Source organism: Chaetomium tenue, assembly GCF_020726465.1.
Source record: "Chaetomium tenue strain MPI-SDFR-AT-0079 chromosome Unknown F5144scaffold_7, whole genome shotgun sequence".
In the NCBI taxonomy this organism is placed as follows: Eukaryota; Fungi; Ascomycota; class Sordariomycetes; order Sordariales; family Chaetomiaceae; genus Chaetomium; species Chaetomium tenue.
Window position 1 is genome coordinate 1,979,360 of NW_027117335.1, and position 26,644 is coordinate 2,006,003.

The 26,644-nt window shown below is 56.8% G+C and overlaps 9 protein-coding genes across 9 annotated transcripts; 7 read left to right on the forward strand and 2 right to left on the reverse strand.

Annotated features, from left to right (window-relative positions):
* Positions 1-728: 728 nt before the first annotated feature.
* F5144DRAFT_499353 (S-adenosyl-L-methionine-dependent methyltransferase) lies at positions 729-1,700 on the forward strand (the record flags this gene model as incomplete). Its single annotated transcript, XM_066786324.1, has 2 exons — positions 729-1,431; positions 1,525-1,700. 2 exons carry the CDS (start codon positions 729-731, stop codon positions 1,698-1,700), a joined length of 879 nt encoding a protein of 292 aa, XP_066639117.1.
* Positions 1,701-4,833: 3,133 nt separating this feature from the next.
* Positions 4,834-8,259, forward strand: F5144DRAFT_551986 (uncharacterized protein; the record flags this gene model as incomplete). Its single annotated transcript, XM_066787719.1, has 1 exon — positions 4,834-8,259. One exon carries the CDS (start codon positions 4,834-4,836, stop codon positions 8,257-8,259), a length of 3,426 nt encoding a protein of 1,141 aa, XP_066639118.1.
* A 1,535-nt stretch (positions 8,260-9,794) lies between these two features.
* On the forward strand, positions 9,795-11,216 carry F5144DRAFT_395133 (uncharacterized protein). Its single transcript, XM_066784753.1, has one exon. The coding sequence runs from the start codon at positions 9,891-9,893 to the stop codon at positions 11,055-11,057; it is 1,167 nt and encodes a 388-aa protein (XP_066639119.1). The 5' UTR covers positions 9,795-9,890; the 3' UTR covers positions 11,058-11,216.
* A 3,795-nt stretch (positions 11,217-15,011) lies between these two features.
* On the reverse strand, positions 15,012-18,950 carry F5144DRAFT_499621 (uncharacterized protein; the record flags this gene model as incomplete). Its single annotated transcript, XM_066786336.1, has 4 exons — positions 15,012-17,526; positions 17,588-17,672; positions 17,830-18,419; positions 18,475-18,950. The coding sequence occupies 4 exons, from the start codon at positions 18,948-18,950 to the stop codon at positions 15,012-15,014; spliced, it is 3,666 nt and encodes a 1,221-aa protein (XP_066639120.1).
* Positions 18,951-19,512: 562 nt separating this feature from the next.
* F5144DRAFT_395247 (uncharacterized protein) lies at positions 19,513-20,349 on the forward strand. Its single transcript, XM_066784758.1, has one exon. It carries the CDS (start codon positions 19,622-19,624, stop codon positions 20,234-20,236), a length of 615 nt encoding a protein of 204 aa, XP_066639121.1. The 5' UTR covers positions 19,513-19,621; the 3' UTR covers positions 20,237-20,349.
* Positions 20,350-20,696: 347 nt separating this feature from the next.
* On the reverse strand, positions 20,697-22,292 carry F5144DRAFT_395151 (uncharacterized protein). The gene is made up of 2 exons (XM_066784754.1): positions 22,112-22,292; positions 20,697-22,053 (listed from the first exon to the last, which is right to left on the reverse strand). Exons 1-2 carry the CDS (start codon positions 22,198-22,200, stop codon positions 20,916-20,918), a joined length of 1,227 nt encoding a protein of 408 aa, XP_066639122.1. The 5' UTR covers positions 22,201-22,292; the 3' UTR covers positions 20,697-20,915.
* Positions 22,293-22,702: 410 nt separating this feature from the next.
* Positions 22,703-24,076, forward strand: F5144DRAFT_395169 (uncharacterized protein). The gene is made up of 2 exons (XM_066784755.1): positions 22,703-23,729; positions 23,809-24,076. The coding sequence occupies exons 1-2, from the start codon at positions 23,006-23,008 to the stop codon at positions 23,955-23,957; spliced, it is 873 nt and encodes a 290-aa protein (XP_066639123.1). The 5' UTR covers positions 22,703-23,005; the 3' UTR covers positions 23,958-24,076.
* Positions 24,051-25,154, forward strand: F5144DRAFT_395200 (uncharacterized protein). Its single transcript, XM_066784757.1, has one exon. It carries the CDS (start codon positions 24,196-24,198, stop codon positions 24,913-24,915), a length of 720 nt encoding a protein of 239 aa, XP_066639124.1. The 5' UTR covers positions 24,051-24,195; the 3' UTR covers positions 24,916-25,154.
* On the forward strand, positions 25,155-26,488 carry F5144DRAFT_395171 (Alpha/Beta hydrolase protein). The gene has a single exon (XM_066784756.1). The coding sequence runs from the start codon at positions 25,394-25,396 to the stop codon at positions 26,480-26,482; it is 1,089 nt and encodes a 362-aa protein (XP_066639125.1). The 5' UTR covers positions 25,155-25,393; the 3' UTR covers positions 26,483-26,488.
* The last annotated feature ends 156 nt before the right edge of the window (positions 26,489-26,644 follow it).

Here is a 26,644-nt window from a genome sequence, read left to right on the forward strand (position 1 = left end):
CCCAGTTCCTTTTCCCTAAATCATACCCCTTGATTACCTCCTAGATCATATATGTGCCAGTAAGCAAGATAACCCTCCTGGGGGCTAGATCCATCTGGAGCTAGTCCTTGACTGTATCACCCGTCTCCTCTTTACACACCTTCACGTCAACCAAGTCCTCTAAGGAATTGTCGTAGGTAAGCGGGGTCTCCAGTCAAACTCGTTGAAGCCCTCGCCCAGGATCTTGACGGCCCATTTGGCTAGGGCCATTCACAACGCCAAAGTGTATCCGGAGACCGGACTCGGACACAAGGCGAGGAGATCATTAGATCGTCGTTTCTACATCCCCAGCGAGTAAGTGGCGGTTCACAATTTGAAGTGTTGATATTGAGGTACCTAGGTAGCCGGGGTTTAGGGAGTTAGAGGTTAATTCCGGTGCGAGGTAGAATACGTCAGGCAGGTCCATAGGTGTAGCCAAATCACCTTTCGGTGCTTGTGGGGTGATCAATTACGTCCGAGGGGAGCGGGGCAGCTTGAAACCTTTGGTGGACTCGGTGACATGACCTGCCTTACAACAACAAGCTGCAGATGGACCTGAGGGCAGACTCTCTCTCTCTCCCACACACCCCCACTCATCCACCTATTCACTCACTCGCAGTTTAACATCTTGACCTTGCCACATCCACCCCCCAAATATCCCCAGTGCCAACATGCCAACCCCCCCACCTCCCCATCCCGCGGCCCCTAACATGAACCCAGAGCAGCCCTACGCGCCCGGCCACGCCGCCTCGCAGACGCAACACCACGAGTGGCGCACCGCATCAAACAGCGCCGCGCACCTCCTCCCCCACCTGCACCGCGCCGCCCAGCAGCTGCAGCAGCAACAGCAGGCCACCCCACGCCCCCTCCAACTCCTCGACGTCGGCGCCGGCTCCGGCACCATCTCAGCCTCCCTCGCGCAGCACCTCGCGCCACTGGGCGGCACCGTCCTCGCGACCGACATCTCGGACGACATCCTCGCGCGCGCGGCGGCCCACGCCGCCGACGTCGGTGCCGCGGGGAACATGGCGTTCCGGCGGGCGTCGGTGTACGCGCTGCCGTTTGCGGACGGCGCGTTCGACGTCGTGCATGCGCACCAGGTGCTGTGCCACCTGAAGGCGCCGGTGGAGGCGGTGCGGGAGATGGTGCGGGTGTGTCGGGGGGGGGGAGGAGGGGGTGGGTTGGTGGCGCTGCGGGAGTCGGATCTGCATTCGTGGTGTGTGTGGCCGGAGACGGAGGGGCTGCGCAAGTTTCATAGGCTGATGGTGGCTACGCTCGTGGCGAATGGTGGGGAAGACCGTGGTGGCAGGAAGTTGTTGTCGTGGGTGCTGGAGGCGGGGGTGGATAGGGAGGATGTGGAGGCAGGGTTCGGGGCGTGGTGTTTTAGCACGTCGGAGGACAAGAGGGTTTGGGGTGAGTTGATGTTTTTTTAATACCCTTTTCATCTGTTTCGTATTTGTACCTAGTTGAGGGCGGAAGTGGTGTTGACTAACGTGTGGTAATTAGGTGAGTCGATGATCTCGAGGTTACAATCCGGGCAGATGCGGGACAAGGGGCTCGAGATGGGCATCACGACTGTTGAGGACATCGAGGATATGATCAAGGCATGGAGGGAGTGGATTGAAACCGAGGGCGCAACGCTGGGCCTGATGAACGGCGAGGTAATTGTGAAAAAGAACTAAGAAGTACGACGATGTTGTGAAAGAGGGGATGTAGTACTATCAGGACTTGGAATCGGTGAGGCTCTTGAGCCGAGGAGTCTTTGTTAATCGAGTACTAGTCCTCGGCTGAGCGATAACCGTCTCATAGAAGCATACTTGGTCCCCATGAGAGAATCTGGTAGGCTCCTGGAATGTGCCCGATTCTTGCAAAGATAAACCACTCTGAAATCCCCCCTTTTCACCGCCGAATGGGTGTTTTTTTAGACGAGGTCAACTTATTTTATTACCGCAAGAGTGGATGCATTGTGCTTTAGTCAAGGTAACTCTTTCTTGGACCGTGTTGAGGATTTATCGACGGGATTGGGGCCAAGTGTGATTGAGTTGTCCATGCATTTCGCATAGGTACTCTAGGAATCCTTGTTCTTGATCCATTTCAACAAAAAAAATTGAAGAAACCCACCCCTTTTCTCGAAGAGGCCCAGGGGCTGCGCTTGGATTGATAAGATAGCGGGAACAGACACAGTTGAGTTATTGAGTAATAGTTATTGTGTGTCGTGTCGCGTCGCGCCGTAAGCTGTAGGTTTCAAGGGTAATAATTTGCCCGATTCATTCCCTCGCTACCATCATCCTTCAGACCAGCCGCGAGTCCATTTTGTCTTTCACTGAAACTTGAACCGAGTTTCTTTTGCAGTGTGTTTCACCCATCATCATCATCCCCTTGCATCCATCCCCGCCCCTTATCTTTTTTTCACTCCCCTCGCTTGTGCACACTACCCCCACGGCCGGGAACACAGAATCCTCTTGTTCCTACACCACGACAACTGCCGTAGGCGACATAACCCGCACCTCGTTTCAGGCAGGCCCAACGCCTGCACACTGATTCAAGAGGCGGTGGGGTTGGGGGCCGAAGGTTGCCGCGACGGGGCACGTGTTGGTGGAGAGGCCCGGTTCGGGATCCGACGCTAGTGCAACGGGACACCTCCTGGATCTGGGGAACCGGGCGGCTGGAGCGGTATGGATGTGTCCTGTTGATCAGGCGAACATCGGAGGGTATGCGCGGTTGATCCCGGAGCCTAAAGTGCAGCGGAAACTACCTGCCTCCATACATAACTGCCTCCCTAGGCAAGGTAGTTTTCTTGACACAAGTTGCGGTGCGTGAGCTCCATACCCAATGGGGACAAGGTATCCAGGCTCCCAGGCTCTGGATGTGAGCGCGAAAGCCTCACACCCCGTCGGTGTGTCTGCGTTGTTCCGGCGCGCACAAATGCTCCACCTGCTCGTCAACCAGAATGACGCGATGTTTGCTAAATTCCCGTCCGGGGTGGGGGGAGCCGGGCCTAGACCCGCCCAGCCACCGGATATGACGGCATGCTTCACCTGCACAACGACGTCATCGGTCTCTCTGGCGTTGAACCCGTGGTGAGACAACATGGGCCGTGGTTGGGGGGACCCTCATGGAGTATTTGGGCCGGAAGAGAACAAACTGTGGACGAGTTGACCAGGCGAGGATTCTCCACGCTGCCGGCATGCACGCCAGCACGATTTAGGCCTCAGAATTGCACAAAGCTGGCCGGAGAGCGTCGACCTTTCGCTCTGGTAAGGGTCCTGCGAGAGGGAGGGCGGCCGACGGTCATTGGTTGGGGTTTGCGAGATCAGCAGGATCGGCGAAAGCCCAGGGCTTGGCGGCTTTTGGATCCTGCCACGGGTTCCGGAGCCAGGAGAGACCCTGAAGATGGCAACGGAAGCAGATGAATCCGCCGTGGATGCAACCAACACTCTGGAGACTGTTGTCGGTCACGTCGGTGTTGTTGCAATGTTGGGGAGAGCTCGACTCGCGCAGGGCTGATCACAAAAAAAAAGCGCGTTTTTCGGAGTCGGAGGTCAGGCCCAAGTCTGGAATCAAGACCGCTGCCCGTGAATGACTGCTTCTGACTTGACTCTACTGTAACGCAAACTGCAAACCACAAACGGCAGAACTGGCGCCCTTGGGCGGGCTGAGAATCTGAGACAGACCCATTGATCAACCTTCTGAACCATCTGTCTGGGTTCTAGTTCCGAAATCGCTGAATGCGGCCGTCGGCTGTTCTCGACAACAAAGAACATCCTAGGTATGGCGGCATTTTTGGGACATTGTGGCTTTCAAGCGCGGTGCCGAAGATGGATAGGTGCGCGGGCGGACAGGTGGGCAGTTTTGGTGGGCAGTTCTGGAAGCAAGCAACTGCAACTGCAACTGGAAGTAGTCGCAACTTGGTGGGATCCCGTCGTTGAGGAGTGAGGAAGGTGCCGTGGCTCGAGAGTGGGTGCTTGGCAAGAGAGGAGGTCTCCAAGAAGGACTGACGGAGTGGAGTCGCCTGGGCTGCTTCCATGGGCTGCGATTTCGTATTTCCATGGAGCGTGGGAGAGCACGGCGGGCACGGGCACCTATTTTCAGCGGCTCACCTACCATCACCCACCTGCCCACCTGCACCTTCCCAGAAGCTTGACGGCATCTGAGCACCCTCGCACCCACCCACGCACCCTACGTACTTGCCTGCCTTGCTAGGTTCACCCGTGCACACACCTCTGGCCGCGCATCAGCCCGAGGTAAGGCACCCAAGCCGGGGGAGCACAAAGGTCCAGACTCGGCCTTTTCCCATCTGCAAAAGTCCCAGAAATTATTCTCGGAATTTGAGAGCTGTTCGCCAGAATCGCATCCCAGTTGCCTGCCTGCGAGCGAACAACCTACATTTCCATTCGGGTCATCACCGTCACCGGGATTTAGTTTCGCGCACTCCCCATCTCGCGACTTCCCAACTTTAGAAAAAGGACTGGCATTGCACTGCTGCACTGCTGCACTCCTCCAATTCTTGTGTGCACAGCAAAAGATCCCGTTCCAGGCCGGGTGCCAAATTTCAGCCCTCGCAACCGACCGCCGATCCATTTGTGGCAGCACTTGGCTTTTCTTGTCCCGCAACGTCGCCTATCACCACCAGCACGCCAACCCCGATCCTGACAGATTTGAGCTTTCGGCTTTTTCCCACGCACCATCGCCATCGACTCGATTTCCACTCGACTTCGTCCCCCTCCTTCGACTTTCGAACCTCGTCTTCGTCGTCGACTCCGACATCCCGCGTCATCATCCGATGCCTCGGCTCTACTGACCCCAGTTGGAAACATGGCGAACCCGGTGGGGGAGGAAAACTGGGTCGAGTTTGTCGACCATCAGCTGCGCGAGGCCACCGACTTCGAATCTCGCGTGCGTGTCATCGAGGCTTTCCGCCGCGCCACGACTGCCGAACCCGGTAGCATAAAGGTGTGGACGGCCTATTGCGAGTATTTCTGGTCCCTCTACTCCGATTGCCAGCCCGGCAGCGACGCCGGCTGGCCCCCCGACGAGCAGCAGCTCGGGCGCGAGACCTTCACCATCGACAATGCCCTCAACCTGTGGCAGGAGGGCTATCAAGCCGTGCAGTACCGCCTCGCCGACAGCCACGAGCTATGGAACCGCTGGGTCTCGTTCGAGATGGAGATGCTGCGGCGCACCGTGACAGCGAACGGCGTACGCAGGATTACTCACCTCTTCAAGGACCGCCTCACCGTCCCCCATGCCACTTGGGATGCTACTTCGCAGATGTTCTCGAGCTTCCTCTCCGAATATAACCGACAGGCGTACGAAATCGAGATGGAGCAGGTGACGCGAAACGCTAAGACCGCCAAGCGCCTCTACGAACTACGCGACCCATGGGAGACGAAGCTTGCGCGCGCCGCCAGGGCGCAGGATAAAGACGCGCTCCGAGCCATCATGTCTGAGTACACCGAGTGGGAGATCCGACTCATCAAGTCGAAGAAGGATGCCAAGGATATCGTCGTCAACTTCCAGATCTGCCTCGGTCTGTTCACGCGCGCTCTAACGGGCGTGCTGGCCTCGGACGAGGACACCTGGCTGAACTTTTCGGTCCTGATCTCCACCACCCACACGGACCTCAAGGCCGGCCGGTGCTATCTCCCCCCGAATCTGGTACCCAACATGCTTGACGTCCTCCAACGTGCTGTGCACCACGTCCCGTGGTCTGGTCCGGTCTGGGCCCGCTACATTCTGACCGCTGAAGAGGCCAGCTTGTCATTCACCGACATCGAGCGCATCAAGCACGCCGCCACCGACAGCGCACAGCTGGACAGGGACGGCATGACGGGCGTTCTCGACATGTACTCCGCTTGGTGCGGTTATCTCAAGCGCTCCGCTATGAACCCCAACGCCAATGAGGAGGCCATTGACGTCGCCGAGGTGGGGCTGCCGTCGGCCCTTGAGGACGTGAAACACTGGGGCCAGCGCAAGTATGGCGAGAAGTACCAAGGTGATCCTGACTACCGGCTTGAGAAGATTTTGATCCAGTTCCTCACCGAAAAGAAGGACGACATCGAGAGCGCCAGGGCCGTTTGGGAACAGCTATCGCATATCGCCCTGCACGCGAACGGCTACGACTTTTGGCTTAATTGGTACATGTGGGAAATGATGGTGTTCTTCACGGCAAGGACCAAGACGACGCGTAGTCCTACCCCGGTGCCGGCCCACGGTTTGCGGGTCCCGACTTTCGCCACGCGCGTTTTCACGCGGGCGCTCAAGGTCCACACCGTGGACTGGCCGGAGCGCCTTATGGAAGTATATCTGAAGCATTGCAACGACTACGAGCGGGCCGAGACGCTGCGCGATGCCCAGGACACCATTTACAAAACCCGCAAGGGAGTGGCCAAACGCCGCGAGCGGGAAGCAGCCCAAGCAGCACATGCGGCTGCACAGGCTGCCCAGCAAGCGGCACAGGCAGAGCAACGCACGGACCAGCCCATGGCGGACGTTACAGATCTCAACTCGTCACCCAGCTCCAAGCGGAAGCGGGAGGCCACGCCGGGAGAAGACGAGAGCGGTAACAAGCGGGCCAGGAGCGAAGTCCATAGCGAGGAACTGAAACGGGATCGCGAGAATACATCGGTGTGGGTGACCAAGCTGCCCAAGGACGCGACACAGACCAAGCTCAAGCAGTTCTTTCGCGGCTACGGGCACGTTAACAATATCGACCTGCAGAAGCGGGACGACTCGGCGATCGCCCTAGTCGAGCTCGGCACGCCGGATGACGCGAGGTCGGCGCTGCTGCGCGACGGCAAGTATTTTGCCGACCACGCCGTGCAGATAACCCCCGCGACGGACTGCACCCTCTTTGTCACCAACTACCCCCCCGAGGCCGATGAGCAGTACCTCCGCGACCTCTTCAAAAACTGCGGCGAGATTTACAGCGTCCGCTTCCCAAGCCTCAAGTTCAACACGAAGCGCCGGTTTTGCTACGTCACCTTCCGCGAGCGCGCCGCCGCCGCCGCCGCGACGAAACTCGACGGAAAATCGCTCGAAGCGGGCAGGTACAGACTGCTCGCCAAGTTCTCGGACCCAGCCGCCCGCCAAATCCGCCACGGCGCGCAGGCCGAAGAGCGCGAGTTGCACATTGTCAATTTGCCGCGGAGCGCGACCGAGGACGACGTGCGCGGCATCTTTGCCAAGGCCGGGCGCGTCATGAGCGTCCGCGTGCCACGAAACATGGCAGGAAACTCACATGGCACGGCCTTTGTGGTGATGGAGACTAAGGCCGAGGCGCAGGAGGCCATCAAGACCCTCGACAAGCTTATTTTCGGCAACCACCCGATCAAGGTCGAGCTATCCCGCCCCGCCGCCAACAAAACCACCGCCACCAGCCGCGCCGACGGCACCGCCTCCCCGTCTCCCGGCCCTTCACACCCGGGCTCCGAAGCAGGACCTGGAACTGGAGCCGGAACAGGCCCCACCCCGGCTGAAATCGCTGCGCGCACCATTGCCGTGCTCAACGTGCCCGACACCATGAACGACGCCCGGCTGCGGGCCGTCCTCGCGCCGGCTCTCACTTCTGCCGCTGCCTCGGGGCCCCAAGACGCCATGACCAAGATGGTCCTGCACCCCACCCACGGCGGCGCCTTGCTGGAGTTTGCCAGCGCTGCCGCCGCAGGCAAGGCCGCGCTGGCGGTGGACGGGCTGGAGATTGATGTTCCTGGCGGTGGTGGTGGTGATGGCGGTTCGAGTTCGAGGAAGTTGCGCACAGGCACTGTCGCGGAGCTGTTCAAGGGCCGTGGGGAGAGGCGGGTTGATCGGGTGGATTTGCCTGCTCGTGGTGGTAGCGGTGGTGGTAGTGGCAGCGGCGCGGGAAATGAGAATGCGGCTAAAAAGAATGCGAATGCAAAGGCGAATGCGGCGGAGCTGATGCCGCCACCGCCGGTGGTTGTTCGGCGGCCCGCTGCGGGCGGCGCGAGGACCGGCCCGAAACGAGTGTTGGGGTTTGTGGGGGGTGTGGTGCCTAAAAAGACTGAGGGGGCCGGGATGAGTAACGGCGAGACGAAGGGCGAGGGCCAGGCCCACATTGGGGGGAAGAGTAACGAGGATTTCAAAAAGATGTTTCTGGGCGCGGGCAGCAACAACAGCAACAACAATAGCGATAACAGCAACCACAACAGCAACAGTGCGCCGGGGGCCGATGCCGATAAGGCAATTGCGAAGGTGGAAGAGAATGGGAACATGGCTGAGTAACTGAGGCAATTCTCTCTTTGTGTTGTCGGTCTACGACGGCGGCTGGTCGGACGGATGTATGATACCACTGACGGATGGCGCACCGGCAGGAACTGCGGCCCAGGCTTAGTTAGGTAGTAGGTGCTACGAATACCCCTTTGCATGGTTGCTTTTACCGGGGATTGCAAACTGTGTATGGGTATTTGTATTTCGCGTGTTGTACATATCGATATGCTACTTGTACTGAGACAAGGGATTAATTAGGGTGACCCCGGGGCCTTAACCCCTGAGAGCATGACAAAGTGTCAACAATTGACTCATCTCCATCAGGTACCATTCAGTTCCCAAATCCCCTCCCCAAATATCCTCCCCCCAAACCATAAAAAAAACAACCACACATATCTCCCATCTCCCAACCCCCCTGTTCATCTCTCTCCCACCCCTAACAACGTACCGGCTAAGTCCCTGCCCAAGAAAAACCTCCAAACCTTCAAACCCCCCGCGAACTCGTACAGCAACAGCAGCAGCAACAGCAGCAGCAACAACAGCAGCGCGTCCTCAGTTGCTACCGGTGCTGTCGGTGCTGCCGCCCCCTTCCCCGCCATGCGCACAGAAGACCAGGTCGGATACAGTGGCCTATGTTGTAGCGGCTGGCAGCGGCGACGGCGGTAGCGGTGGTGATTGTGGTGATGGTGGTGATTGTGGTGATGGTGGTGATTGTGGTGATGGTGGTGATGGTGGTGATGATGATACTTGCGGGTGGGGGCGTGCGTGTTGGGTGTGTTGTTCGGTGGGTGTGCGGTCAGTTGTGGGAGAAAGAGAGAGGTTTGGGTTGGGTTTTGAGGGGTTGGGTTGAGGGGGTTTGATGGGTGTGCTTTGTGGTATCAGTTACTGTGGGGAGGGGGGCTAGGAGCTTTAGGGGGGGATGGGGTGCAGTGATGGGAGAGGATGAGGGTTTTGACGGATTTCTGGCACAAACATGCCATTGCATTCTCTTTCTGTGCACCGCCATCCTGCTCATGTATCTTGCTTCCGGGTGGATCGGAGGGAAAATAAAAGAGAGGTAGGTATCTCGACGCCGACCGTTGCTGTGCCCGCGCACTGGCCGAGGCAGACATTGGTGGTTGCTGGTTCGGGATCGGGAGCTGCGGTTGTGACCTGCATCGTGTATGTCCATTTGCTAAGTTGTCTGGCTTTGGTGGAATATTGTCCGTGATGAACGTCTTCTTTTGTTCTAGTGAAGTCATATTCTGAGGAGGAGTCCTGCTGTTTCCTTCATAACGCCGGGCAAGGTGTGGTGAGACTTGTTTGCGTGGTTCCTCCCGCGTTTGAGTTGATCAAACCATGGGGTCTTGTCTGTTTGGACCCCTGAAGGGAGTCAGGAAGACATGTTTCAACTATGTCGGTACATATATACCCCGATGCTATACACATGGCTCTTGGGCACGAATGGAGGTCATCACCGTGTCATGTCCTGCATCCTTCAGTGGCTGAGCTGAATTAGTGGGTGGGCCGGTAGCCGGCCAGGGTGGGATTGAGACTCAGCCCCAACCATACTCCTACATAAAACTATGGGGCTTACTGGCTCAGTTGAGTCTGGGCGAGCGTTTTCCGCTCTCCCTCTTGCGCCATGCCCAAAAACCTGGTGAGCCATGACGTCCATATGCAACTACTCCCACCCCGAGCTCCAGATCTTCGACGGTCTCGAGCGCCGTGGCGCGGGGGTGCTCTTCCCGTACAGCCCCGAGTTCTACGAGCTGGCGTCGGGTCTTTACGGCCCAGGCAGCATTCTGGCATGGCATTTCCTCGTCGCGTCCGTTGCCTTCCACTGGCTTTACGGGCCGAGGGACGCTCAAGGCCACACCCGGCCGGGCATGTCAACTGATCTCCTGGCCGTGGTCGCATATCCCGTCTTTGCTGCGACCGACCTACTCGTCCAGGCCATCCGGATGGTCGGCACAGAACACCGAGCCCTCGCCCTCTTCTGCCTCCGGCATCCCGCGGCCGCGCTCGAGGGACTTGGCGAGTTTGACCACACCCCGCTGAGCCTCGCCGACATCCCGCCCGACGTCGTCAGCCTCGGCCAGCGCGTGGTGGAGATGACCGGGCCGCTGGCCGTCTCCTACGTCTTTGCCGACGTGTGCTTCGTGCTCGCCATCTTCGTCGTCTCCCCGGGGCCTGCCGAGAAGGTACCCTGGAGGCCCACCGCCGCGGCAAAGGTGTACGTGCTCGCCGGGTACGCGTACGTTGCCCTGGCCCTGGTGATCTTCCACATGAGTCTCGGAAGCCTGGGGATTAGCACCGTCATCTTTATCTACGAGGCCGCACAGCCCTTCCTATTGGCCCTCATGATCGGCACTGGGGTCGTCTTCGGCGGCAGCTCCGTGGTTCTCTTGATCTCCTGTATCATCGGACTAGTCCGTCGGGACCGAGCCATGGTGGTGGAATATACGCAGCATTTGGGATGGTGTCTCGTCGCATCCATAGCCCCAACCGTACTGACGGCCATTGTTGTGACGAGTCGCGCCTTTCTGATCCCGGATCTGGCTGTTACCATCGACGAGCGAGACCAACTAGCGGCCTTGATAGCGGGAGTGGTGGCGTTGGCCTACACCATGTATAAGACTTTCTGGCCCCGGGAACGCCTAGAGACGGAGGAGGAGACGGGAGTGGAGGAGATGCAGGGCCTCACCGTCGTGGACGACGATGGTGCGGAGCCAGAAGCAAACGGTTCCGCACAGAGGCGGACTTTCCAACGCAAAGAAAGAACGGCGTACGATGATCGGATTGCAAGCCCTGGTCGGAGCATAACATTTTAACGAGCGCCAACAAAGACGAAGGGAAAGTAAATACTCAGCAATCTGTGACGATATTGCGGACTTTTATATAAAAATATGTGGTCGGATGCCCTTGGTTGGCAAAGGCCGCTTCCAGCTTTGGGGTGGTGGAGAGGTTCTCGAGGACCGCTATACACTGTTATGAAGATCGATTAACAAAGTCCAAAGTGTTCAACACAATACTCAGAGCATTACGACATACAAGGTTTTACACGATAGTTGGGATCAAGTCCCGGGAGCTCTGGGTCCTCGCACGGGTCATGGACCCGGCGGACAAGCTTTTCATAAAGGCTACGGCCTTTATCGACGAGGGCGGAGATGGCCTCTGGGGCCAAGGGCTGAACGGAGTCGGGCATCGCAACGAGGCAAAGGGTAACAACACGGCGACGGACTGACACCAGAGCAGGAACGCAAACACGACGGAGGAAACAAGGCGGCGAAGGAGGCAGACGACCAGCTACTAGGCAATACAGGCAGTCTTTCGCAATTTGTCCAGCTGCAACTCGAAGACATATCTATTAGAGGAAGGTACAGGGTAATGTCAATCTAGGGGAAGGTACCAAGCTAGACCTGGGGAGGGATATATGCACTTAGACCTGTAGCATCCAATCACTCTATTTAGAACCAAAATTATAGTTAAAAGGGAAGTTAACGCTTCCATCTTAGCATCCCAGCTATATAACTATCACCGGCCCTGCAATAATTACCATCTGAACGGAATTTCCGACGATGATGCGGGCCAAACCCTTGTAAATGAAACGAAGCATTCCTTCTTCGTCTTCTCAATGTACATGTACGTCTCAAAAACTCTCTCCAAATCTCTAGGGTAAATATGAATATCTCTAAGATGTCTTGATACCTATCTATATTATGGTCTTACTCTTCTACTCTTGGCAAGCCTATAGGCAGGTTGGCGAGGAAGAGAGTGTAGTCATTGACCGGCTGAGACCATAACCCAAGAAATTATCAACAAGTCGCTCTTGAAAGTATCTTGCACTCAGTTCGTTGACCGGACAATCACAACGGGGCCGGGGTCGAAAAGCTAAGCGCGGCGGCCACGCAGGGAAGGGTAACGTACGACTGCGCTGAGGCAGCGGCAAAGCTGATGTGATGTGGCTAGCAGAATACTGCGACATGATAAACGTAGCTAGGTGGCGTGGCGTTTGTTTTCTTCTTTAACAGTTGATCCGAATTTTCCACAATTGAGATGAGCTCTAAGTGTCGAAGTTGGTTCCAAATGAAGGTGGAACGGTGTTGAGGAGGGCAAAAAATTACGGTAGGTACCTAGGTACCTACCCGGGTGGCCTTGAGAACCGCCACGGTCGGCCTTGCCTCATTTGAGTTATTTGTTTTCATAGCGCACAAGGAAGGCCCGAACACCCAAGCAGGCAGACCCAGGCTCCAATAAGGCACCGCGGGCTGCCCTCCCGCGCCTTACCTGCCTCAGTAACCACTTACTGTGTAGGCTAGGTAGGGTCCAACGGTGGAAATTGCCCTCCGATGCTCCACCTAAGTCCAGCTTGCCGCATCTCACACGCTCCCTCGTTGAATAGCACGCGGTGTTTCTTTCCACAAAGGCCAGTTATTCCGCTATCGTTTTGGGCCGGGTGACGGGAGTGGATGGTGAACTCCCGTCTTTTCTCCAACCACGAGCCCAGCATCCATCAGCAACCCGCCCTCTCTCTCCGTGTTGTGAATGTAGAACGACCCCAAGATGTAGGTTCGCCCAGGGCGATGATTTCCTTTGGTTTTTGTTTTTCTTCTCACTCGTGAATCGTGATTTTAGGGCTCCATATTTGAGATAATAGGATGTGTTAATGAATCGCTCGACATTGGCAGACTGAAACCTAATACCAAGTTTGTCCTTGGCCTTTGTGACTACCCCAAACCACGAATTAACATCCGGCGAACGAGTCGACCAAGGCCGAGTTCCGGCGTCAGAACGATACACTCGCGCCGATCCTCGGTCGGGCAGTGACCCTTGGCCGGTGAAGGAAACACCCAGGCGATCCCGCCGCAACCCCGGCCAGCGTCGCCCTCGAAACCTCGAGCCCCGTCGCCGACCGATCCGACCCAAGTGGCTTCGTCCATCCTTGATGTGAAGTATATTTCTCTCGATCGTCCACCTTGCAAGGCGGTGGTGGTGGTGTTTCGAAATCAGCCTCTGACATCAAAAGTAGGTTCACTCTATTCATCCGAGCCTCCATTCTTGCTAACTTTTCCAAGCCATGGCGAAGAACGGTACGTCAATAGGGTGACCGCCGTGTGGGCCATAAGCCCATAACATTCGTCGAGACAACATTTGGTGCTAATGCCGGCGGCGGTGGTTGTAGCAGTTCAAAAGCGAAGTTGTATCACCCCACCGCTCCGGCCTTCTGCTACGATTGCTAACTGGACCATTGCTAAAGATGGCAACAAAGTCCAAAAGCGTAAGTTCCGCGTGCCATCTTTGACTTGGTAAATGGCATTGCTAATACATAACGAACTCGTCATAGAAGACCCAGGTCCAGCCTGTACATACAATAACTGCCCCCGCCACGTCAAAATAATTTGAAGAGCGTGTTGCTGATAATTCTTTAGGACACCGCCGAGGTAAGACGCCGGCAACTGGAAGCAGGTTTTGGTCCCAGCGGGTTAATAACCTCTCTTTCTCTCTACCAGGACTCCCAGCGGATGTTTCGTCACACTGAGCAAAAGGACATCCTTGCTCGGCGAAGGCTAGGGACACCCTGTATACTATGGCAAGTTTGATGTAAGTAATTCCCTGTTCATCACACGTGGCATTGTGCAACACTGACCAGCATAAACGATTGTCTGCAAAAAGCATGGGTACGATATTGGCGTTCCTGGGTTGAGCCACGCGTTTCGGCTTCTTTTGTGTAAGTCTCGCTGCAACAGACACCATCTGCTTTGAGGCGAAGAAATGTGGCATGACGAGTCAATGCTAACACATAGTGCTAGACTTACATAATGCAATTCAAGATGTGTGGTGTGGCATCGGCCGGCAACACTAAACCCTCCGTGGACATCTAACTTTTGATACTACCGAGGTAATGGCAGCGGGCGTTAGTGTGGACGCCACTTACCAAGGCATGAGATCGATGTCGGTTCCTGGGTGGTTAGGTAGCTTAGCATAAATCTCGATCGACATAAAAAGTACCTAGCTGTTCTCAGGAGATTGGTTGGCGGACATCGGACGATGAGGCCCCAAGACTGTGGCAAGTTATTGGCTGGCGCGATACATATGGCAGCGACACTTTCCACCTCAAAAGTGTCTTATATTCCTAACGTACAATAACCCGGGCCGGGCACATGTTGGATCCGAACCCGGACCAAGACCACACAATCATAAATGAGACAATGCCGCCCTACAATACCACTTGCGACCGATATGCTCACCACACCAACACCCGCGCGTTGCAGCGTGTAGCCGAGCTTCCCTGCCTACCTCCAGGCTATGGGGACAGTGGTGGCAGCATATTACGATTGGGGTACGCGGAAACACAGGCGGACGAGAAGCGCATCCACGAGGATTGGAGGGATTAACTCAACCTTTACTACCAGGAGCTCGACATTTTGCCCGAGGACTGGGCCCTGGGGACACTAGGCCGTTTTGACACACGCGCTACGTTGAGGAGAAACTGGCCACCACATGCAGAGCGAGAAGGGCTGTTCGGGCATATAAATGACGGCTCCAGACGGAGCCTTGTTCCGGACCGTGTATTCGTACAGGTTGCGGCATGGGTAAGTCGTTTTCCCGACACAGGTATTAACGGCCCGATATTGTTGTTGGCCTGGCAGTGGTTTGGAAGCAGCTTGCAGGGATTTTAGCACGCCAGTCAGGCATTATATTTGCTCTTTCCATCTGGGGATGGTGGCCAATGTACTCCGAGGAGAAAGAGAGCGTCTCTTGCTCGAACCACGCACAGAATGCATTCATTCCAGAGGCGCGAGCTTGTGTCCAAGACGGGAGCCTACTCGACCAACAACAGCACCATTATCGAGCCACCACTGGTCGCTCCTCCGCAGGGACCCTCGCTCGATCAGCGCCTTGGCCTCTTCGTAAACACTCATCTCCTTTTGCCGTTCGTCTTGCCGTTGCTCCAACGTCCCATATATAGCCTCCATCGGCGCGATAAGGTGCGCATGTTCGCGTCTAAAAGCGAAAGCCTCATCTTCTCGACCATCTCTGGCTATTGCTAGCATAAGGTTATAATGCGAAAGCGGATTTAGTGGATCGTCCGGCTGATCCTGTAGCTCTTGGATGACACGTCGGTGCATGGCCTCTGCCTCTCGGTACCGCCCGTGGAATTGGTGGTAAACACCGTGCGAGTTGAGCGTGTTTAGCTCTGTCGGTGTAGGGACATAATCTACAGGCCTTGGGGTCTTTTGGATCCCGGCGACATAACTCCATCGCTCGAGGAGCTGTGCAAACTCGGTTGCGCGCGACGTGGCGGTTTCGGTTCCGTCCACTGCTCTCCTTTTGGAGAGGTAGTCCCGGTAAAGCCCGGCGACGCCGTAGATCTCCAGCATGGATATGGCGATGCTCCCGTCGGCCTTGACATTCGCGCCGATGGCAGCGGGTAGCACGGCCCAGAGCACGTCCCCGACCTCATCCATCCGTAGGGACTGACTGAGGGAGCCCAAGCAGTTGTTCAGGGAGATCCAGGTTTCCTTGTCGTTCATGCTGAAGTGGGAGAGGTGCTCCAAGAAGATGCACTCGTAGAGGGCCACGATCTCGTCGAGGTTCAGCCAGACGTCCGTCCCCGTTCGCATGACTAGCACCTTGAGATTCAGCATGATCAGGTGCAGTTTCTTGCCCACCACCTTGATCCCCTCGTCCGTCTCGCAGTATCGGAGGAGTTCATCGTTGATTTCCTTGGCCTCAGCGCGTTTACCGCTGCGGAGCAAGCCGTAGGCTAGGTTATGCCGGTGGAGAGCATCTTCTCCGGGTGACCATTGCTCAAGCTGCTGGCACCGAAGCAGCTCTTCGTTTACTGCCCCAAGACGTTGATAGTCATGCCGCGCCCGGATGGCGTTGAACAAAAAGGTTAGAATCTTGACCTTCTCCTTGTTGTAAGCTGTCCTATCGAGAGACGAAACTCGCAGTTCCAGGCGTTCCAAGGCTAACGAGCATTCCGCCTCCACACTGTCATATCTCCCGGCCTCATCCAGCCTTTCTATTGCGTTTTGTCTGAAATGAGGGATCAAATCGTCGTCAGAACCGAAAGTCTCGCCTGCCATGGCTAGACCGGCCGCAGCCAGGTCTGCCGCAGCCTCTTGCATGCGAGAAAGGCTGTGGAATCGACTGAGGCTGAACATGAGTGTGGCGACCGCTGATGAGCTATACCAAACCTCTTGGCAGAGGTCCAGCTGCCGAGATAGATGGGGCGCCAGAAGCGAGGCTAGCGGCCAGGTTTCCGCTGTTGGGTGCGGTGCGGTGGGAAAGAGTCGAGACATGTTGGGCATGAGATGATCCAACATTTGACGCTTATCCTGGGCGGAAAGATCATCTGTCATGATCTCGTGAAGTACTGTGTGGACGCTGTAGGTGGAAAGCGTCGGGTCCTGATCCAGCGTCTGGTCGATCAGGGACAGCGCCAGGGGTTTCTTGGCGAGGCGGAGAAATGAGAGATCATCGAGGTCGCGAAACTCGGGCAGATGCCTTAGCAGCGACTGAGGGACCTCTCTCCAGTGAAAACAGGCGAGATATTCTAGAAACGTGACAGAGAGGTGTGACTGCCGCTCCAAGGCGTCGATGGAGATTTTCCAAGTTATGGCCACTGATGAACTGCCGTTTCGGGGGTCTTTGTTTGCAAAGTCATAAGCTGGTGAATTCATCAGATCAGCTCGACGTCTCTTCTCATGCCGAAAGAGACCCACGTATTCAGAGAACGACATTTGTTGGTCGACAATATTTGCAGCTGCCTGGGCAATGGCGAGGGGTAGGCAGCCCAACTCCTCGACCAAGTCGTTTGCCATGAGCGTATTAACGGCACTGGGCTGAACGAGATGCTTGGGAACAGACTTGAGCAGCAGCCCTGTCGCCTCTGACACTGTCATGGGCTCAACACATAACCCATCGCTCGCGGCAGTGACGGATCCCTGGAATCGCCGGTCCCTGGTGGTTATCAGAATCCGTCCTCGCCTAGGCACATACTTGGAGATGCTGAGTTCGCTCTTAGCCGAGGTCCCAACAAAGTCGCCTAGGTGGTCGGCGTTGTCCAGAATCAATAACCACTCGCCAGCTTGGGCTTCCAGCCTGTCTCGAGTTTTCTCCAGCAGAGATGTCACATCTAGCGATGACGCGGATTTACCCGCTTCAGGGTCTAAGAGGGGCAGAAGACGCGAGAAGTCGGCGACGAAGTTGGCCAGGCTGTCTGCACGAATCCAGAAAACAGATAGCTTATCCTTCATGCCCTGGGCAAATTGCAACGCTATCTGAGTTTTCCTTGTCAGGAACATAAAGGTTAGCCGTCAATCACAGGCCTCGCACAGACTATGAGACTTACCCGACGCCTCCAAGACCCCAGAGGGCAAAGATCTGACTAGGGCCCAACTCTGGACGAAAGAATTCTCGCAATGTCTCGTCATAAGCTGCGCGTCTTATGAAGTGGGTGCAGGGGAGGTGCGGCGTTAAGGACACCTTGGTTTTAAGAGTCCGTTGTACTGCCAACACGCAATATCAGTACCGAACTTCAAGGAATTTTATTTACTAATGATGCGGCTGTGCCAGAGCTGTGGCCAGACTCACGGTTCTCATCGGGATACAGCAGAGCTTTTGCGCAACTCAGGATGGCATCGCCATTGTCGGCATGGCTGAGATATTCTGTCGTCAGGGCCCTCATTCGTTCCGTGGCTTTCCACTCATCGAGCTGTAAGTCCTCCATGCCATGCGGGACGTTGAATCGATAGTAGCGACACGTCTGCGCAAGCTGTCTCCCGAGGGCAGAAGCGGAGAAGACCTTGGCCGTGTCCTCGGCATCGGTCAACATTTTGAGCGCTCCCTTGAGAAAGCTGGCCAGGTTGGACGAGACGGACCGACTCCGTGCCAGCCCGGTTCCGAGGCTCAAGATGCACCCTATTTCTCTGTTCCGCCACTCGGGCTCCCGGGCGAGCTCGGCGAGGGCTTCGTCGATGGGGTTGTTTCGTCGGATGGCTCCATCACACCAGCGCTCCCCGCCAGACGCAAACTTGACGCTCTTGAAGTACATGGGGGCGGCAGCGGTGGCACTTGCGGCCTCCCATATCCGACAGGAGTAATTCTCTGCCGTAGGATGGCCAGACTTGTAATTGCGGAGGACGTCTGCCTTGCCGGTTCCAACCCGGGTTGCACACAAGATCCTGCTGGTGATCAGTATGCCGGGCGATAACCACGCCTCGATGGGTGAGATTTGACTGGTGCAATCCGATGAATACATATACCTTGCACCCCGGCCCTTCGCTCTCAATGAAGGGTTCGTCCGACTCGATGCCCCTTGCCCCCAAGACAGATCGGATGGACTGCTGTAGATCTGCGATATCATAGAAAGGGGAGCTTGTCATTCCTCTGAGTACTCGACCGACCTGGCCGCCGACAGGCCTGCCGAAGACGTCCTTGCCGAGACGCTCGTACACTTCGATACACTCGTCGATGGTCATGTGCAGCCTGCCGAGCATGACAGCGAGGATACCTCCGGTCGAGGTGCCGGCGATGAGATCGAAGATGTCACACGGTCTAGGCGAGAGATTGCTGCCCAAATCGGCAGAGAGGGTGCGGAAGATGCGGCGCAAGATGAGAAGGGCCGTGTACCCTTTGATGCCGCCGCCGTCAATGCAAAGAATGCGAAGGCTCCGCGCCCGTGCGGGGAATTGAGCAGGCTCATCAGCGCCCATATTGACGACGATTTGTATAAGGAGCCATGTGACATGATCGAGACGAGATGAAATGGGACAAGATGTATCAGAGGTCGACGAAGCACTTTAGTGAGATCTGGAGAAGTGGCTTAGCTACCTACTCCCAGCCTTGAGCTGGACTGCACTGGAAACTGGAACCTCCAGGCTCCGGGGCCTCCTGACTGCACTGGAATTATTGGGTTCCGCCACCGCCACATTGCAAACCCGCGACGAACAAGCGCAGATGCTTCGCCCCCCGCGTCAGTCAGTTTTGAGTATTCTCCAAGGCTCAGATACTGTGGTGATATTCTGGGTGACAATTCCGGGTGACAATACAGGCCCGGCGCTTTCTTTTGTTTGGGCGGGGTATCTCGCACTCTCTGGCCAAAAAAGCCGAACTGCAAGTGGAAACGCCGCCGAAAGATTCGACGAGAGTAACGAAAAGAAAGTCATGCCAAAGCCCAAAAGTCTACTTTTTATCCGACCACCTAAACTCGGTTTCTTTTCTTCAATTTATTTTACTCGGTTTTCTTTTTCTTTCTTTTTTACTTCTTTCTCTTTCTTGATTTCTTGCCCCCCTTTCGAGTTCGGCTTTTTTGGCCAAAGGGTGCCGAGGCATGGGGGAGGTTCCCATTAGATAATTACATGTAGGTAGTCTCCAAGAACGGGGCATGGTCCATCAAGGGTCAGCCCTCGCGCCGCAAAAGAGATACTCCGATACTCATGCTAACTCCAACCACATGCAACCAACTAACCAACCCACAACGACACCGACTGTACTCATCATGCATGCTCGTTGCTCTCTCCGTCAGCTCCCCGCACCCGCAGCGCTGCAGGCAGTAGGACCAGGCCCACGCACGGCACAGAGTGCATCGGGTTTACACGGTCAGGGAGACGGCGCGCCAACCCAGCTAGCCCGCCATATTACCCTCCGCAGCCCTGATCATAATATCGACCTCCTCCAGCAGCACCTCGCCGCCGACACGCACGAGGAACTGGAGCTCGCCCGACGGCCTGTAGGCGATACCGATGCGGATGACGCCAGGCTCGGGCCCAGCCCACACTTTGTTGACGCCGCTGGGCTTGAAGCGGATTACGCAGTGTTTCTTGTCTGGCGAAATGGTCGGCCTGGGCGTCTCGTCGAGGTTTCGATACACGGCAAGATGGATGGCGTTGTCGTGTTGTCGGATGTTGATGGTTTCCAGATTGAAGCGAACGAGTCGCGGAATGTCGAGCGTCAGGTGGTCGTCCTATGTTTGCTCAGAGTCAGTGTCCCGCGTGCCTAGCTGTGGGAGTGTCTCCCAGGATTGGGTTTTGCTTCATACGACGAACCTTGTCGAGGAACTTCTCTATGCCCGTGGGGTTCCAGTCACGGGTCAGGAAGTAAGAGTCCTCGGAGGGCAACGAGGTGATGCGAGCGGCCTCGTGTAAGCCACGCTGACCGAGAGCATGGTACGCGCAGCCGCTGGCTACGGCAAGCACCCTGTGTTTTTGGTATTAGTATTCGAGAAGGGATTAGCTGATTCATGGCGCTCGGGGCTTACCGAGTAGCCGCCCTGCTGACGTGTTCGACCTGGATTCGGCCCTGGACCCACTGGGGTTGGTTCCGGTTCAGCACGTCGACGCACTCGCGGACCCGAGAAAGCAGGTATGGATTTCCGCTGAAACCACCGCAGAGGACGAGCAGCTAGAAGTGACAAGAAAAGAGTCAGTGCCCATACGACAGGGGACTGGGGAAATTGGGGAACGGCAGTGAGTTTGCGCACACATACCCTTGGTAGCTTGCCCTTTGCCGCCACAACGGCATTCGTTTGGTCGTGAAACGAATGGAGAACGTCATCCACGGCGGAATCAAAGAGCTTCCTGAGTTCCTGCCTTATCCTTGGGTTAGAGTTCTGCGCGCCCGGTGGTTCGGTTCCCAGGGGGCAACGGCAAAGAGGACGGGCAAGGGGTTCGAAGATTGACTCACTGGGTGAAGCTGACTCTCGGTGGATTATAGTTGGGCCCGCGGCGCTCCTTGCGCTGGTTCCAGGTCATGAAGAAGCCAGGCACCAGTATCGAGAATCCGCCGGTGCCATTGAACTGTCTCTTGAGGTTGGAATGCCAGGGCTCGCTGAAGTGCTGCACAATGCTCTCACGAGTGATGAGACTCCTCACTTTCTCTGTTGTTTGGTACCTGAGCTTCGTTTCGACCTGCGTGAAGAAAGTGTCGTCAAGCAGAATTGTACCGGCTAGCTGTGAATCGCCCGCGACACACTCTTGAAACATGGGAGTCGCCGCTGTTGTGCTGGCTTCATGCATATACATGTATGTGCCCGTGTCCTGCAATTGGGTGTTAGTCGGGACCCAACCGCCAGGGGCGATAAGGAGACTTACAATTGTTCCTCCGCCAACATCACAGATCCCGATGATATCGCCGTCTTGGGGATTGTCAGAGACGGGACCGTAAGTTTTAAGGGTGTGAAGGGGGGAATGGGCAGAGAAGAGAGGACTCACCTCGAAGTCGGTTGAGATTGCCTTGTCTGCAATGAAGCTGATGAGGTCGGCTTCGGTCTCCGGAAGGAAGGAAATGGCTGGGTGTGCGTGGGACCCGGAGATACCAGCGTTGTTGGCAGCCTCCCGCAGGGCCGTCACGGTATCGCGTGACCAGTTGGCGGGAATGCCCATGGCCACGAGGAGGGGGGCGGCTCGCATTTGGCCAACGCTCATGCCGAACTCGCGAGCGGCCTCTCCAAGGCTGAAGTCCCAGAGCTCCCTCAGGAAAACTTCGGTCGCTTCCTCCGCCGTCACCCGGCGTGCCCTGAGAGTGTTCCGTGCCTTCGCAACCGAAGGCGACCGCCAAAACCGGTCAGAGAGATGTTGCTGGGGCATGAGGCTAAGCTTAAACAGTTCGAAGATTTGATGGGTGGCAGGCGCGGAGAACCCCCAGTTGGGGTGCTGAGACTGAGAGCTTGGTGGATTCTCGATGTTGGGCGCGGTGCGGAGGTCGTAGGCAGTGACAACGGAAGGAGCTTGGCCCCGCTCGACGTAGTGGAGTTGGTTGGGGTATTGGACGGATACGACACGTTTCTTGTCGGAGTGGATGAATACGACAGACGAGTAACTGTTTGCCGACCCATTAGTACGAGTGCTGAGATGGCCGTGCGGGTGACCAAACTCACGTCGTGCCAAAATCGATGCCTACGCCGATGGCTCCCGGTGGTTCGGCGGGCTCCCCTGCGGCTGGGGCAACCATCTTCGAGGCACTCATGATAGAGACCTGGAGGCTGGGGGCGGAAATCGGTGGGAGGCGGGCTCCTGTCGGTGTCGACTGGATGGAGGGACGGCGGAAGAGGTCCGTTTGTCGATGAATTGTGAGGGAAGCTCGTTGGAGAAACAGAAAAAGGAGTGCGGAGGATGGCAGTTCTAAGGAAAAGAATGGGAAGTCTAGGTATCTTAGAGAATCTGAAGCGTCCAGTCTTTAGCGCTGTGGTGCCCTGGGAAAGGAGCCTGGAGTCTTGGGAATCTCTTGACCACCGCAATCGATGCAAACCGACGTCCCAACCCACACACGACAGCGACGTCGGGGCAGCTCAGAAACTGCTTCCTTTCCAGACAACACCGATTTGACAGGGGCGGGGAGCCAATGACTGCATGCGGAATCTTGCAAAAGCCAGCATTTTCACCAAAGACCATCCACTGATTGGTTCGCCGCTGGACAAGATCAAGCGGTTTTGTTTGCTGTGCTCTTTGTCTGTTTTTTTCCCCGACCACCGGCACGGTTTCCCCGAGAAAGCAAGGCCGCTCTGTTACACAGCCCTCAGGGCTCTCAGCCGCTTCCAGGAGTTCCAGTCCTCACCTTTCATCTTTGTTGGGTTGCGCCTATATTGACGGCGAATCCTGCGGCCCCGAGCTCGATGCAATTCCTCGCATTGTTGTAGGAAATAGCAGGCTTTATTTATTCTGGAGTAGCCGATATTCCATTTCACCTTCTTTCTGAACTCGGCTCACTGCCCCTGGCCTCTGACTATCCTCCGAAACTGCACGGCAATCCGAACGCACAGATTGTGGAGACCATGCCTCGACAACGATATCCCCGGAAAGCCAATAACATAGGAAGCTACAATGAGAACGACTTGAGAAACAAGGCCTGGGCCGACCCTCAACCAGGCGAGAAGACCGGGTCAACCAGGGCCAAACACCAACCGAACAAGCAGGCGGGCCCAACCAGGGCCAAACGTCAACGCCGACAAGCCAACGCTCCATTGGCTCCCAGCCCCGTACCGGCAGCACCCCCCCCGGATGCTGGGATAGCGTCCTTTGTTGATGCCGTGGCCGCGCCCTCTCCAGATCACCCGCCACCCCCCAATTCGCCGCCGCCGCCCCATGCTGTACCGAACCCTAACGCTCCGCGATCCCCCGAAGCCCCGTCGTCCCCCGATGCCACGGCACCAACACTCCCCGGCAGCGTGGTGATACCCTCTACCAACTCGATAGCACCTTTATCACCAGGCGTTGGGCCAGCAAACCCCCGAACGGGCGGCGGGAACCAACAGGCCCCCGAAAATGCCGCCAAAAAGCGAACCTTCAATATTCTCGAGACCACCTACGGCAGTGATATTGATGCTTACCACGCCCTGGACTTTTGGGAGGAACTTGACGGCGCAATAAGGTGGTTTGTCAAATATCACATGGTTAAGGTGGTCGACTGGGACACGCTCGACGCCAGCATCAAGGAAAGGCTTACAGTTTGGGCACCCTTCGCCCAAAGGTATCTGGCGTACGAATACGACTCATACAGTGAGCTTTGGCCCCAATCACATATCATACTTGAGACTAGTTCGGTTACAGCAGAATCCTGACACGATTTCTGATACAGGTATTTTCGAAGGCTGGATATGGCGTACGCTCTTCGACCGTGTGTTCAACCAACACGACCACGAACTCTGGGAGGGTTACGGACGGCTTAAACCCCAGCTACACCGTAAGCCTTTCCGCCCCCTCGTGTCTCCCTTGCCTTCTTTTTGACTATCTCCTCCTTTCTGCATCCACTCCTCAAGCGAGCACCTGTCGCTATACGGGCCACCCCCCACCCCATGGGCCCTCCTTTCCCTTCTTTCCCCCCTTTCCCTCCTTCCCCCCCTTTCTCTCTCCTCCTTCCTCTCCCAGCTCCACCGCTGCCGCTATATTCATCGAGCACTATCAACAATACCAAATAAAAGGCCTCGCTACCCTCCCACCGGGCGATCTAGCCCCCCACCAAGCAATGCGCGAGTCACACCGAGCCAAAGGCTGGCAAGAGAGGTCGTCCGAAGTTATTAAGCAGCTATACTATAACTGGCGTTCTCGCACCGCCGAGCTGCTACAGCTGGCGACGGGCCACCAGGACCGCTTAGACCGCGAGTACGTGGTTGGGGTTATCCGCGAGGAGCTGGGCGCCTTCTTCCAACAGCCCAGTGGCGGCGGCGAACAGGCAAGGGGAACAGGAGCCATGGACAAGGCGCTGGACGAGGCGCTGGCCAAGGTAGCCGACCGGGCCGTGCTGATGGACCGCTTCGTGGAGCTCAGCCCCTGGAAGTGGGAGTTCTACTTCTCGGACCCGGACACGGGCGAGAAATTCGGGTTCAAGCACGACGGCCCCACCACATACCACCCAAGATTGGCCGCCACCCGCCCTATGGACGTGCACGTCGAGATGTCTGGTGACAGAGCGCTCGCCGTGGGCCGGCCCGTCGACCACATCTCGCGGCCTATGTTGCGATGTTACCGCCTCTCGCGGGACACGTTTGCCTTTGAGCGCTTCCGAATGTATCCCTTGATAGTCGCGGTGGACATCTACGGAGGCGATAGCGGGGGGGATGAGGAGGGCAACGATGATGGGGATAGCGGGGGGGGCGAGGGTGAAGAGAGCAAATGTAAGGAGTGCGGGGATCATGAACAGGGCGAGGCTGGGATGGACGAATGTGACAAGGAGGCTTCTACATGAGTTGCCTTGACATGGGCGTAATGGATTTGTTGTTCCAGACGAAGGAAGTTTTCGTGTTTCACAGGTACCTTACCCGTGAATGAACTGTTGTTCCCCTTGGGCACTGCAACAAGGACCAAGAAATCGCCGAGTGAGTCAGCCCGACTTAATACCACCCAATTGGGATAGGCGCCGCTTCCCACCAAGTCAAATCCAATGGGCAACCATCGCTTTTCGCGTATCTGCAAGGCATTTCGGAACCGGGATCAGAACCATTGATGGGGTTGTAATAATAAGAAGTTGTTGGGCTCGTCTTGGCCCCGTCTTGGCCTTCATGGTAGGTACCTTATTCACTATCAGACGCATGTTAACTAATATTTTCTATATAATGATCTGAGGAACGGACCTCAGAACATGTCGTGAATCAGTCATTCGCACCAAGGCAAACCAAGGTCGCAGCTGCTCCATTGAACCTTGACAACTCTCTCACAACCTCACCATGACCGCCATCCCCCAAACCACCGAGGAGATCCTCGCCACGGGCACCATGAACCCGGAGTTCGAAGCCGCCTGGAAAGCGCGCGGCTCGCCCCCGGGCGCCATGCCCACCGACGTCGTGACTCTCAAGCGCATCGTCTCGGACAGCGTGCCCAACCTGCAAGCCCAGCTCTCCGCCTCCCGCCCGGCCAACCTCACCGAGACGGAGCACACCGTGCCCCTCAGCACGGGCTTCGTCTCGCGCGTCCTGCTCTGCCACCCGAGCCCGACCCCGACCCAGGCCCCCCCAAACCCCGGAAACCCATCCCCCATCATCCTCCTCTTCCACGGCGGCATCCACGTCCTCGGCGCCCCCGAATTCGACCTCCCCCTCGCCCGCCGCCTCGCCCAAACCCACCACGCCACCGTCGTCCTCCCCTCCACCCGCAAGGCCCCGGAATCCCCCTTCCCCACCATGCTGCACGACGCCTGGGCCCTCCTGCAGGCCGTCGCCCACGACGCCGCCCTCCCCGCGGCCGAGCGCACGCTTCTGCCCGCGCAGGCGGACGCGGACGCGGGGTTCGTCGTCGGGGGCGCGTCGTCGGGCGCCAACTTTGCCGATGTGGTGGCGCACCTGGCCCGGGATGCGGGGTTGCGGCCGGCGGTGTCGGGGCTGTTTTTGGTGTGCGGCGCTTTTATGGATGAGGGCCGCGTGCCCGAGGGGTATAGGGGAAGGTATTTGTCCAGAGAGCAGAATAAGGGGGCGCCGGTGGCCGATGAGGGGTTTATGAAGGCTTTTGTGGCGGCTGTCGCGCCCGAGAGCACGTCGCCGCTGTGGGCGCCGTTTGTGCAGGGCGGGTGCGAGGCTGATGTGAAGAAGGGGCATGGCGGGATGCCGAAGACGTATTTTCAGGTGTGTGGCATGGATTTGAATCGGGATGATGGCTTGATTTATGAGAGGGTGTTGAGGGAGGAGTGTGGCGTGCCGACCAGGCTGGATTTGTATAGCGGGTTTCCGCACTGCTGGTGGGATATGTACCCGGAATTAGAAGCGTCCAAGAAAAGGGGGGACGATACCATGGAGGGGTTCAAGTGGTTGCTGTCGAAGTGAGGCGGGGGCCTTCAAGGACGACGGAACAACAAACAGAATATTGCTAGAAAGGGGTACTGGTGCCAACTCGAAAATGGGGCGCGGATAAGTACAGTCATAGAATAGTTACGTATCTGACTTAGGACTTGATGCGATTTGCTAGTGACTGAGGAGCCGCACTTC